Source organism: Gymnogyps californianus, chromosome 11, assembly GCF_018139145.2.
Source record: "Gymnogyps californianus isolate 813 chromosome 11, ASM1813914v2, whole genome shotgun sequence".
NCBI classification, from domain to species: Eukaryota; Metazoa; Chordata; class Aves; order Accipitriformes; family Cathartidae; genus Gymnogyps; species Gymnogyps californianus.
Window position 1 is genome coordinate 13365105 of NC_059481.1, and position 13880 is coordinate 13378984.

The window sequence follows — 13880 nt, forward strand, 5'->3', positions numbered from 1 at the left end:
AGGTCTGGCGTCAGACCTCCCCGGCTACTCATCCCCCTGTCACTGCCACGACTCACTGCCACCTCCTCAGGTCTGTGATAAAGCAGCTTTGGGTCAGGGCTGCAAATCACACCACTGAGCTGAAATGCCAAAAATGCAGCATTATTTTAACCCAGATCAGTTTACCGAGCCTCCTGAGAGCACGGCCCCACCAACAGTGGTATCTGCAAAACGAGGGCACCAACGAGCCCCAGGGGCTGGCAACTCCTTTACCTCAGTTAGCTACCAACGGCAGCAAGTCATCAAAACACACATTTCTGAGGCTGGGACAGCAACTTTCTTCCTTCAGACACATTAGGCAGCCCAAATGCCAACAGTCCTGGCATATCAATCGTTCCCTTTGCTTTTGGTGCCACTTTCAGCTGACAGGAGCACACAGGCCAGGGAGACGCCAAAAAGTACTACAGAGTTGAGGTTGTTTCTGTAAACATCTGAAAACACAAATGCTTTCAGCCACGCTGGGCAAGATACCGTCAAGATCACTAGTACCATTGTCAGTGGTCAGATTTAATTTATAGTTTTGACTACAAAGTTTGCAATACTGCCTGCTTCTGTATATACAGACATTGGGTAATTATAGGAGATGGGCAACTTGCATGGATGAAGAGGACTTGCAGAAGCATGCAGCTCAGAAGAGGTTGGATGGGTATATGCAATTCTTCATTAATAAGAAACAAGACAGCCTTTGCAGAAATTCAGTGAGCCCTGTTACCTTTGTCAGCTGCTGCTCGGAGGGAAAGCCCAAACCAAACACAGTATTCGCTCTGCTGTCCGCCCACTGGCCGAACTTCTGTGATGTTTTAGTGAAGGTCATGTTGGGTGTGATTGTGCTGTTTATGATCACCTGTTTAAAAACAGAACAAAAAAGAATCAAAAAGTAGAAGGCACATCGGAAATGCATATCCTAGCAATGATATAATCCAAAGCAATTAGCAGTCTAAATTGGGAAATTGCTGTATTCAGAAGATTTTTTTCCAAAACAAAACAGTTTCTATCTTGTCTTACTTCATGCAGGAGTTTTAATGTTTCGTCTCCTTTTTCCAAAGCACTATCACAGTCCTGCAGTTAAACACGGCTGCAGGAATGTCACTGAACTCAAAGCAGCAGCAGGGACAGGAGCATAAAATTACCCTGGCAGAAATGCAGATGCAAAATCCTCTTTTTTCAGCATTACAAAGGCACACGGCTACTCCCACCGCCCCGCCAGGCACCCGGGATGGCCCGAGGCCTCTGAGCACGGTGTCCACCAGCAACACCTGCCCTCAGACTGGAAGAGCAAAGAGATATTTCTGCATTCCTCTATTTTGCCTCGGGCCTCCACAAGTAGGATGCCAGAGACACGTCAGAAATTAAAAAAACCCCGAACAACAAAAAACAAGACAAGGAGAAACTGATAGCTTAATAGTGAGTTTAACTTGGGAGGGTGGTGAAGTGCATCACCAACAACACACATGCAGTACCAAATGTGGGCCTCAAGACAAATATTTTGCCACTTCACACAAGTTAACTAATATCTGCTTCACCACCAGCAACCTTGAAAGCAACAGTGGTTCTTGTAATTAAAGAAATAGCCAACAAGAGGAAGGCTGTTGGGATGAGGTCTCTAAGGAACTTAGTGGAACAAGCATAAAATGTAATCTTGCAAAAATGAATGAGATATATGCCAGTTCATTATCAAAAATCTTAACTTTATTTTCAAGATACATCATTATATGAGTCTAGAGACTTCTTCCCCTGGAAATTAATTCATGTACGGTGTTCTTTCTGCTAACAGAATAGGAGCTTTCTTTAGTAATGCGTACCATCATTTCCACTATGCAAATTATGCAGTAATTAAGCCAAATCTGTGGGACAGTTTAATTAACATGATCAGGAAGTATCCTGGCAACATCATTTACTATGTATTCCAAGCAGATTCTTTCCTAAGCTATCATTTACATTTAGCAAAAAGTGTGAATTAAATTTACCAGAGAAAGATCTTTACTTGCCTCTGTCCCCTCCCTAACTTCTGACCTCTGTGCTGATGCTTTTATTTGCTTTCTTAGAAATTGCTCAGCCTCAGTGTTTCCCTCTTTTTGCATCACCATTTTCAAGTAAACATACGATTTTCTGCCATTTCCTACCACTGAAAGTTTCACCAAAAGGATCAAACCAGAGGAGGGCCAGGTGGCTGGTACGCCTGAAATTGTTTTTTGCATGGGAATAAACAGGGCAAGAAAGGGGAGAGGTGACTCTGCAACCAGCGCTGGCCAACACACACCATACAGACATCAGCTTTCAGGGTCAAAACATCTTTTTGAATGGCTGGTTGACAGGCAGAGGTATAAGCAAAGCTGCCCAGACGTGCTCTCCTCCGGCTAAGTCACACAACAGAAATGCAGCCAATATAAAATCTAAGTGCAATTTCAGAGATTTAAATTAAAAGAAAATCAAAGACTTGATGTAGGGTTTTGACAATGCAAAGGGAGTATGGTGATATGAGGATTGCATGAGAGAGAGTCACAAGAACAGGAGGAAAAGCTACCACCAACCCAGAAAAATCAGGATGCTTTCCAAAAACTTTAAGGAAAGCGCGACATGTATATTTCTTCTTTAAGAATTTTACATCAGACAGATGAACTACTTACAAATGTTTAGCTTTTCAAGTCACAGAATTTATTTTAGAAGCTATGAAATACCCAGAAATTTCAAGTGATAAAAAGTGTTATTTCAGTCCTACTGTGCCTATCAAATTAGACATCTGTGGGGAAAAACTAATAAAATGACCTGTTTTATTGAAAGGCAAAAGCTTCACTCACTGGAAGCAGACTCTGAGAAGAATAAAATTCTTCCATACCTCCTACAATAATCATTGACTAAATACAAATATATAAAAAAAACACACCAAAGATATCTTTTAGACCACAGTCCAATATTATCAAAGACATGATAAAAGGAATAATGAAGCCTACAAATTGTAAACCAAGGAACACCTTATTGAGCAATGAAATGCACTACATTAGCTTAGCACCTTAGAGGTTAATTTTTTCTATAGCCAGCGCAGAATCCAAGAAAGGGTTGTGGTGATCACACACCTTCATGAAACTGACAGTTCATCTGTTAAATTTATAATAAGCTGCAATTAGTGAAACTGCCTGGAAGCCGGCTGTACCTTTTTTTCCTTAAATCCTCCTCTGTCAGTCAGGCACTTCAGAAATGCTGCGTTCCTACAGAGAAGTGAAAACCTAAGTAGAAGCTTAGGAGATTAAATTAGAACTCATGGAAACAGTTCAGAGGAGCTGGATGCTGCGGGTACATCGCACTTATCCACCCGGTCTTCCTCCCCATCCTCACCCCATTGCCTTGTCATGCTCGCACGAAGACGCCGTAACATTAAACTTTGGGAGCATCAGCCTGTACATTCAATTCCCAGGTAAATCTGGTCATCATTTCAGAGCAGAGACGCTACATTGGCCAGGGAACAATCATGTTGGTTGTGTTTAGGAGAAAGAAAGGGTGTTATGATTTCAAAGAACAATGAAAAGCAAGGCTTGCAAGCGCTCCTGCCAGGTAACCCAGCCTATCCTCCCTCCCAAAGGTGGCTCACCCTTGGCTACGTGAGACCAGAAGGAAAGTACTCCCCACCACTCCTCCCTCTCCCGGGCAGAAGGTCTCCAGCCAGGCCAGAAGGCAGGGGAAGCATTTGTGGCCACCACAACAGGTAAGTTCAACCAAACTGGGAAAATTTTCTTGTTTCATTAAAGGATGAGCCAGAATTTTCAAGTTTCAAAGGAAGAAGGCGCTGAGAGGAAGGGTGCAGAAGGGAAAGGGCGTTATTTGAAAGCTGCTGCAGGCAGGATGAGCTCGCGGGCTGTCTTCCACCCCTACCTGCAATCCAGTATTATAATTCTAGAAGTAAAGGCCACTCATCAATTCAAATGGCCTCTTACGAAATAACTTTGCCTTTGGTCCTTATTCGTACCACACACACAGCGTGCAATTCCAGCTGCATCAGAAAATGGAATAAACTTGCGGACTTTCATCCAAGATAATGGATTCAAAAGACAAACTACTCTCTAGTCAAATGCAATCAATCCCTGAAGCGGTTAAAGAGTTCTCCCTAAAGACAAAGGCAAAGAAGAGCATAATATAATAAGCACCTTACAGAATAATAAACTCATTCATCATACTTGCTGATTTGTCTACATGCAGTTAAAAAAAAAAAAAAAAATCTGCCTTTGCTCTCATCTACATGCAAACGTATCAGATGGCAAACATCCCTGATACATCCGCATAAGCCAAGCAAAATCTCATACTAATTTCACTTCCTTTGGGAGAAAAACAATCCTGACAGATCTAAATTTTTATTTGATGATGACACAGAATGTTCACAGTACAAGGTAGCGCTCCATCAACCAGAAATTACTCCAGACATTTAGAAACACACCGGCTATATTCATCAGGTAAAAGTGAATGCAAATAAGCTGGCGTAGAGCAGAACATTCATAGGCTGTAACACACCCATCCCACTGCCTTCCCATGGAGAGAAACTGCCAAATAAATCAAGCAGGGAGAGGTCACAAGACGACCTGAGTGCGCAGAAGGAAAAAAACTGTATTGGCAGCTCACGCTGCTCGTAATATATGACCAGTGCCCACATATACAGCTGCCATTTCTTTCAGGGGATGCTTCAAGTATTTAAAGGGTTCCTCTCCCACACTCCCCGTATCACAACAGCGCACTAAAGGGGAAAAGCTGATACGGCTCCTGAAAATACATTTTCCCAAGTCACCATTTCATTAATGTAAGGTGAACAAGCATGTCGGCTGGCTGGAGTACAGAGGGAGTGGAGCTGGGGCAGCACACGGGGGTTTGCCAGCTTGTCTCACAGCGTACGCCCTGGTCACATCGGCCCCGGCTTCCCAGATTCACAAGTGGGAAAAGCAGAGACAAGAGCAAGCTCAGCTCCAAAGGGAGGAAGGCAGCGATCGCAGTAGGCATTTGGCAGAGCCACTGGCACAGCCCCGAAGAGGAGGGCCAACGCACCGGCAGGAATCGGCCAGGACACTCCCTCTGAGGAGACACCCACCAAAGGGGACAATGAGCCAATTCAGCCAGCCCTGTCACAAGCTTCTCTACCTGGGAAAAGACCGAAATAACAGCTATGAAATAGCTAATGAATATATTAGACAATATATTTTGGAACTGCGTTAAATTAAATCAGAAAAGAGCCCCTTATTCTGTGACAAGAGTGCCAGATTAGGAATTATTCTGGAATTTCCCCTTTAAATTCACATCACCTGTTACTCTGAAGTAACCTCACCTCCAGAAAAGCCCCAAGGCTCGAGGCCATAGGATCTACTCATTAAGAAGTCACTACATTAAAACTCCCCATTTCATTTTCACACCTCTGAATATGTGCTTTCCAGTTTGCAGCCCTTGTGAAATTTAATTTCCCCAACCCATCAGGCTGCTAATCTTCAGTAAAGATACATCCCACTCTAAAAACAGAACTGAAGAGGGAAAGAAGCTGCTAATCCTCTGGCCACAGCTATCACAGGCTCAGCAGGTTCTTCCAGCTCATCAAGTCAACGTGAATCAGAAAGGCTTGTGACACTGGATGTGAAGATGAGGAGACAGGGATGGATTTGCAGAGAAATTCTCCCTCTATCCCAAATGTTGAGCAACTCCCTTGTGGAATTAACCCACCTACGTTACCATGATTTGCACTATCCTTTGCTATCTACCATCCTTCCTACCTCTGCTGAGAGCTTCTAGACTTAGATGTAACATCTTTTCACCAATATGTCACTGGTGATAAACCGATCATCTCATTTCTAGTCCTACACAGCCAGCACACACACACACATTGTTAAACAAGACAGTGCTATTAAATGGAAAAAAGAGAGTCCGTTGCTGAGGCCACCTAACAGAGTAAAGCAGGAGCAGCACAAAGACATGCTCACGGCAGTGTAAGAACTTGGGGATGAAAGAAAGAACAGCCTTTGGCCAAAACAGTGAACCTGTAATGCAGGAGGATTAATTATAGTTGTTTTACAAATCAGGGCCAGCAGATGTGATCAAATCTTTCTCCCCACCCTTCCTGCTAAGCCTTTGTAGAAGGTCCTAAAAAAAAAAAAAAAAAGCCTCAGAAAACTGAAAGTAGCAACGGCACTTGTTCTAGCTTTGCTTTATCTGCTGCACCTGACACGTACACTGTGCTTTACCTGGGACAGGCTGAGGGTATGGATTAATTAGATGGGGAGCACTGTAAACATACGATAAGAGCAGCATTGGGTTTCTCCATTTTGCTGTTCCTCCTGCTCCGCTCCATTGTTTGTGCATGACAGGTGGGGCAGAGCACAGGGTAGGCAACAGTTGGCAGGACATCTAGTACCAGACTCTTGCTCTGGTTACCCATCGTTTTATCCCTACAGTGCTAGTAAGCCTGGCCAGCCACTGCTTTTCAAGAGTTTCTGTTCTACACAGTTAACCAGGACAGTAGCTATTTCACCCATCAGTGGACTCCAAAAGCTTCCATACCTACATCATGTATTTCTGCGGGAGGCGGGAGTGGAACGGGAACCACAGTGATTCATCTGCACTCTGCAAAGGGGAAGATGCCAGGATGCCTTGCAAGCTGCAGAGGACTTGCTGCAGTCCGAAGCATTTACCTCCTGACCTGAGCTCCCTCTCCAGAGGGGAGACTCACCTTTTATGGATAAAGGATCTCACACGCTGCCGCTGCTGCTTGCTTTATGGGGAAAAGGGCCATTCCTACAGTTGCACATAGCTTTCTTTTTTATCTTGCATCACCTTGCGTCCCCAGGATAATTCAATGAATGATAAGGTTCATTTTTAACCCCAAAAGCCAACAAATCAAACAAAACCCATACAGTTCTTGTCCTCCTTCATGAAAAGAGATGTAAAAATAGCCCCCTCCTCCAATAAAAAGACTAATAACTGTTTTTCCTCTGGTAAAATATTTCTGTTGTAAAGCCCTCACTGAGAACCTGTCTAAATGCAACGAAAGTGGGTTCATGATTATGTGAATTCTATTAACTAAATCTCCTGCTACACCTACTCCATTGTGCTCTCTTTCTTCCCAAGGTAATTAACATCTCTGCAGAGTTGGCTTCCCACCTCCTCCACCCAGTCTAAATCTCTAAAATCTCCTATTTTTGCTTTGACATCTGACTAGAATTTTTCTTCCTTTTAGGCACAGCACACACATCCACCCACCCACACGATTCAAAGCACCAGCAGCTGTTTCATGAAGAAAATCTACAGCAAGGATTTTCAAACCCTCTACACTGGAACAAATTGTTACCCAGGAATTTCATGCAACATTTTACAAAATATATAAACCAGGATGCTTGTGTGTTATTTTCACATGAGAAATAAGATTTCTAACTTATCAGAGACAGAGAGAAGAATACAGTGGAGACTCTATTTTTTCCTAGTGACTAAAATTGGGGTGAGGGAGAAGGTTGCGTTATCTACAATTAGATACAATTAAAAAAACCCCCATAGTTATATCACATTCATGCTTTGGAGGATTTAATAAAAGCATATAGTCTTTGTGTAGAGTATAACCACATCCCCATATGAATCATTTAAGCACTGATCATTTTCTGCATCCTTCAAGGTGTATGACAACAGCTTCACTTAAGCCTGAAGGTCCCTTTGCAGAGGTCAGAAATGGCACGGCCACGTGGCATCATTAAAGACTCCTCTACTCTTTAACAACTTATACACCCCAGGGAGTGGTCAGCAACAGGATAGCTTACTGTTTCCTCTCTAAAATCTGGAAAAACTGTCCCTTGGCATGAGGAATGGCCAAGAAGGACAGCTACATTAGTTTTAGGAGATGACAGGATCTACTTGGCATCTTCTAAAGCACCTCGAAGTGGTCACTGTTAGATGACAATCAAGGGCAACTAGCTCCAGCAACACTTAGGAGCAATACACTAGCGTAACTGAAGATACAAGGTATCTATGAGATAATATAAAATACCAGTCCTTCTGCGTCCTCAGAAATGCCACATCCCTTATTTTGCTGTTAAAAAATAAAACTAGATGGAGGTTAGCTGGGGCTCATGTGATCATCTTGTTCACTCCTCAGGGAGAATCAGCTTTGGACTTCAGCTAGTATTTAATGGTTGACAGTCATTTATACTATTCCTCATTTTCCATCTAACAACCGCTGTGCCATTGGATGCGACTTCACAATCCAGAATCAAGAAAGAAGGGATGTTCGGGGGTTTTTTTGTAAAACTAGGAAAACATTGCCTTGAATTATGTTTGATGCTTAAATTTTAAGAATACACAATGCAGGGTAGTTTATTTATAAACTCCATCTGGCATGTCTTGATTAGCATGTCTGATACATTAGCTCTCCAAATAGGGATTTCCAAGTATTAGATACCTCTGGCACTACAGCGGGGGCGGAGAAGGGAACAAATAATTTATATAGCTGTTTCAGTGGACAAGCAATCCTTAGAGTTTCATAAAGCACAGCTTATAGGAATTATTCTTTATTACTTTCAGTAGCTGAGCTTAAAAAAAGAGGGAGTAAAAATCCCAGATTAGGAAACCAACAGCTAACCAGTGCTGCATTTATTGCAATTCTTGATGGAAGTCCCTAATACTCTGGGAGGAAGCTGTGGAAAGCTCAAGGGGATTGCGCATGTGCTTAGTTCACCTTTGGGCACAAGATTCCTCAGCCCCCTTATAGTTTCTTTTGGAAGAAAAAGGTGGCACAATGCAAAACCCGCAAGCAAGCTGAGCACCACTGCGCTCCCCGGAGGCAGGTGAGCAGGTATGGAAGTTTTTACCATCTATACCATAAATTTGCCTATTTCAGTCTCATCCCACAGGTTTTGCTTTGATCAGCTAATGAAACCAAAAAGATGAGGGAAAGCATCTGTAAACTCTACCATGTTGTGCCTGTGTTGATGATGTTAGTAAAAACCTTGAATTTTTTCTCAATTTTCACCTAACTACAGGCACGGATTATTTTCACCAAAAATTTGTTCAAGATTCTTCAAAAGCTTTGCTAAGTTCAAGGACCATGACCTAAACCAGGCATCCTTTGCTTGATTCCAGGTTTCTTTACAATAACATCACATGATTTAATTAACCTCTCTGGCAAGTTCAGATGCCACATTCATACTCCAGTCTGGTGATCAGAAACAACTCTGTGTGAGGCAGTTACGTGCTGAAACACTTTCTTTTACAGAGCTTTTCCGAGAAATCTTATGGAGAGGTTTTGAAAAGGAAAAATCTACTCAGACCAGTTTCCCTACTTGTTGCTGAGCTTTGCAGCAAGAAATCCTCTAGCATGGAATTTTATCTTTTCCTTTTTTTTTTTTTTTCCCCTTTTTAAAATTGCATTTCTGAAAAGGTTTCTGCAGTCTCCTGGATTCAGTTGATTTAGCTGTGTGTGGTCTTTCCAGAGCCAGTGACACACGCACGCACTGTACATACAAGCAGAAAAAGGAGCCAGATAGGATCGAACAGTGGCAGATGTGCTTCTGTTCTTCTGTCAAGGATACAGCTGTTGCCAGCACTTTGTTATCTTTTCTCCTAAGCTTACTAACCGGCTTCAGAAAGATTTACTTCCAGAAATAATCCAGACAATGAACAGGGGATTTTTCACATTTCAAAGTTAATAACTTGGAAAGAGATTAATAGAGAAACATTTAAGTGATATGAGTTCTACAGCTCTAGAATTTTATTTTTTTTAAACCAAAACACATCCTTAGCAGATGATCATGATTTCTGGTTGATGCAGTCTCAAGGGACCCACCATATTTCCTGGCATTTACTTTGCTCCATTTCTCAGCTTTTGACAAGCTCTCTTTCACCTGAGAACCCCAGCTCTTGTTTGTGCAAACATTTTTAATTTTTCCTTCCATTCCCAGCTCATCTCCATCAGTATTAGCAATTCTGAAACTACCATTGCAGTTAAGTCCTAACAGTATTTTTTTTTTTATCCTCTGAACACTCAAGGACCTGTCCACACAAGCGCACCCAATGTTACTAGCTCTACCTATCTAAACCAGTCTTGGCAACTGTTGGAAACTCTCCTGCAGACACAACTCCAGGCAATGTACTATCCACCCAATTATTAAATCCTACACCTCCCCTCAGCCTGAATTTCTGAATGCTTGATATCACCTTAAGCAAATAAAGGATGATGCAAGTGGGTAGTCTCATCCTTGGCTGACAGCTCTGCTTCTCCTTTATGCTGTATTTCTTCATCACCAAATTCCAAAGAAAACGTTCTCAAATTATTTTAATGTCTAGAGAGAAACAAAAACTCAAGTAACTTTAGTCAAACCAAGTACACCACAAACATAGACAACACAAATATTTTAAGAACATCGGGGACTGTTATTTTCCTTAATTTCATTCACTCTTATTTCAAAGATGTCTTTGAGAAGAATGTGAAGTCCTAGTCTATGTAGCAGAAGGATCCAGTGCACACCTCAGTGTGCTCACCCCACATAGATACTGATCCTCGTTTTAAAATGTGCATTTCATTTTCTATTTGCATCTGTCCTGCTTCAACTTCCATTAACCCCAACACTCACACTTCTCTTTGATACTCCACAGGCTGAACGATTTAGGTCTCCACAGGACCCCTTTGGAGCGTAACACTTTGGGCACACCCTGCACCTTTGAGGTGCCCGATCCGCCACCCCATGCAGACACCCTCCTGCTGCTACACCCGCACCCCAGCTGCAGGGCTGCTGCTGACCCGGCACCGGCACCCCAGCCTTCACTGGAGCAGCAACCTCTGCCTAGGAGGCACCAGGCAAGTGCCACCACGATGGCAAGTTTTCCTTAAATTGAGAGTTCCCCCTGAATCATTCAAAGTGATGCTAAAAAATCTGGAAGTTGTATCTTACAGAGTTGTCACCACAACTCTTAACATCTTTAAATGAAATCAGGAAATAGCTATTAAAAATATTAATTATTTAGTGCAAGCTGTTTCACCGCCTGAGTGAGAAACCGGTTCCAGATTAGGTTAGGCTGGTGTGCTATGACTCAGGGCAAGACAGATGTTCTCCTGCTCTTAATCTGCTCATCATACAACATGAAGGAGAACTTCTCTACGAAAGGAGCAGCTGCCTCTCAGAGAGCAGCCCGATCCAGCTTCACTATTTACAGCAACAACAAGCCCAAAAGGGACTGCAAAAAGCAGCTAGAGACTCTTCAGGCATCTTTTACAAAGTACTTTGTTTAGCACAATTGGTACTAGAATATGTCTCCAGCAGTCGAGCATCGTTCTCCAGCACGGGCTGGGAAATCTGAACTGGGAAAAGTCCACGCTACAGCTGCCTTACAAAGCAAACTCATCTGATGAGAGTGATTAAATGGCATCAAATTATTTTAAAGGCTCTAGTATGGATTCACAGTATATACATGCTGATATTATTATAGTTGCTCTGTCTCAACAGTAAAGTACTTATCTATTATATGATGTATATATAAAAACCATAAAACCACAACTAATGTTTTTACTTAATAGTCATCTCGCTAGCATAAAAGCAATGAGATGTTTATTATAACACACACACAAACTATGCACACTGGAAGACAGGATTATGCATTAAAATTACATTTTATACCATGTTTTTGTATTTCAAAAGATGTTCTTCCTTTTATGTGGGGGCTTAATTACTTCCATTTGTTGGAACTACTCTTTTATGGCTCCAGTATCACCTCCAGTGCTAATAATCATGTTGAAATTAGCTCCAACAGTTCACAAAATATTTAACATATTATGATAAAAAGATGATGAAGGCCACTAAATATGCTCAAATTTCTGCATTACAATACTCAGCCAGACCAGTACCAGAAATCTTTTCTTATAGCATATGAAGGTTTCTTTTGTGGACAGGTATGGACAAGAATGCAGGAATACTGGATCAGTCAATTCAGATTTTCAGAGGTCAAGACCTGGCCACCCTTCCACAGGCTTACCCTAATGTGGCACCACCCTTAAGCTGGGATATGTTCGGGCTCTTCAAACAGTAACAAGTGTCACACACTGCCTTTTTCATGAAAGGTCCTTTTTGTGTTGGCTCTCAGTGTCAGAAGTATGAGTAATATTGAGCTCACGCTCCCCCCACACCCTTGTTTGATGGCTGGCACTCTTTCTGGGACAACCAGAAAAGAACAGATTTCCCACCTAGCCTGGAAGAAACGGCGTGAAGGGCAAAAAAGAGCACGGCAGAAAAAGTTTTGAAAAAAAAGAAATATCCATCTCAGTTACCCAGTGGTGAAAAAAGCTTTGAGAAGCTGGAATAAAAACAATTTTCTGCTAATTTAACCAGATTTTACCAGCAGGGGCTCTCTGGAAATCATAGTCCTGCCAGCGCTGGACTTTATCAGCAAAATAATCTTCAGGGTGAGGAGCGGGGCCTCTCGGCATTTCAGCAGGCACAGGGCAGCCGGCTCGGACCCCAGCAGCGCCGCGCTCCTCCGGGATGCACACAGCACTCCTGACAAGTGATGGCCATAAATAAAACTAGGGCAGGCAAAACTGGAAATAAAAGAATTTCCGTCCCTTTGACAAAACACACATATATGCTCACTCACATCTTTCAAAATCATAGCATTTAATTCAGGATTTCTCTATACTATATATACACACACTTTATATACATAAAAGAAAAGGCAAACACACCACTTTGTAAGGTCACTTTTCATGTACTTTTACATCCCTTTATCTTTGGCTACCCAAGGCTGTAAAACATCCTCTGATCATTTCACTACAAAATTATTAAACCTGAAAATTTAGGTAGTTAAAAAACTTAGGTATTTAAAAAAATTTAGGTATTTAAAAAATTTAAAACACGGCACATCACCTAATTCATCGAGCACGAGTTCAGGAGAACACACACTGATACTCTGAATGCCAAGGGGGAAGGCGATGTCATTGTTTCTGCTACATGTTATCGCAAAACAGATCCATGAGGTCTTAGAGGCATAGTTAAATGCTGCCACACCAACGCAGGCCCCCGGCGAGGCACACATTGCCAGAAGCCTTTTTTAATTCAGTGCCAAAAATTTTGTAATATCTAAACTACTTGGTAGGTTTTTCCTGAGAAAGAGTTGCTATTGGTTCAATGGCTGAATTGACGTCAATGAAAGAAAAAAAAGAACATAAAGGACTAGCCAGATGAAGGAATTTCATCCGTGCTACCATACCCTGCAATTTTTTTCCTGTGAAAGGAAAGCTTCCTGAATCTGAGAGTCACCTTTTGGCAAAATACTCTAGGATATTTTTAACAACTATGTCTTAAAATAATTCCATTTCCATGGGCAAAGAAAATTATTTGTTTTGAGTCTCTGAACACAGCACTGGAAGAACTCTGAATTTCCTCTCCGTGCACCGAGGACGCCTGCCTCCAATCGTGAGAACAAAAAAAGCGTGGTCATAAAGAGGTGGGCAGCTATTAAGTCAGGTAGCAATTAGGACTGGTACAGGAACTGAGAAAGCCAGAAATACACCAAATATTAGCAGATTTACATATCACCCCTTCTTACCTCCCTAAATATCTGCTACCACATGCTGCTGGGGCTCCGTCCCTGCCAGCTCCATTCTGCTCTGGAAATCATACTGTCCGTTCTTGCTGCGACACTCACTGATAGAACCCATTATAAGGGCATATACGCCACTTAATCAAACAGCTTCATCATACTATATAGCGTACTGTATTCACTTTGGGGAACGTCATCCGAATATTGACTGGCAAAACTAGGCCCATATTCTTATTCTTACTAATTGCAATTTACTTCAGAAATAGACCCACTGATTTTGCTTTCCCAGCACAGCAGTTTTTCTG

At 42.1% G+C, this 13880-nt stretch overlaps 1 protein-coding gene across 1 annotated transcript in view; it reads right to left on the reverse strand.

The window, feature by feature from the left end:
• The window catches only part of HOMER2 (homer scaffold protein 2), a 60239-nt gene that overhangs the window by 17140 nt on the left and 29219 nt on the right, over positions 1 to 13880 (reverse strand). Inside the window, exon 3 of the mRNA XM_050903111.1 lies at positions 752 to 883. Coding sequence (XP_050759068.1) covers positions 752 to 883 — 132 coding nt within the window. The remainder of the gene's footprint in view (positions 1 to 751; positions 884 to 13880) is intronic.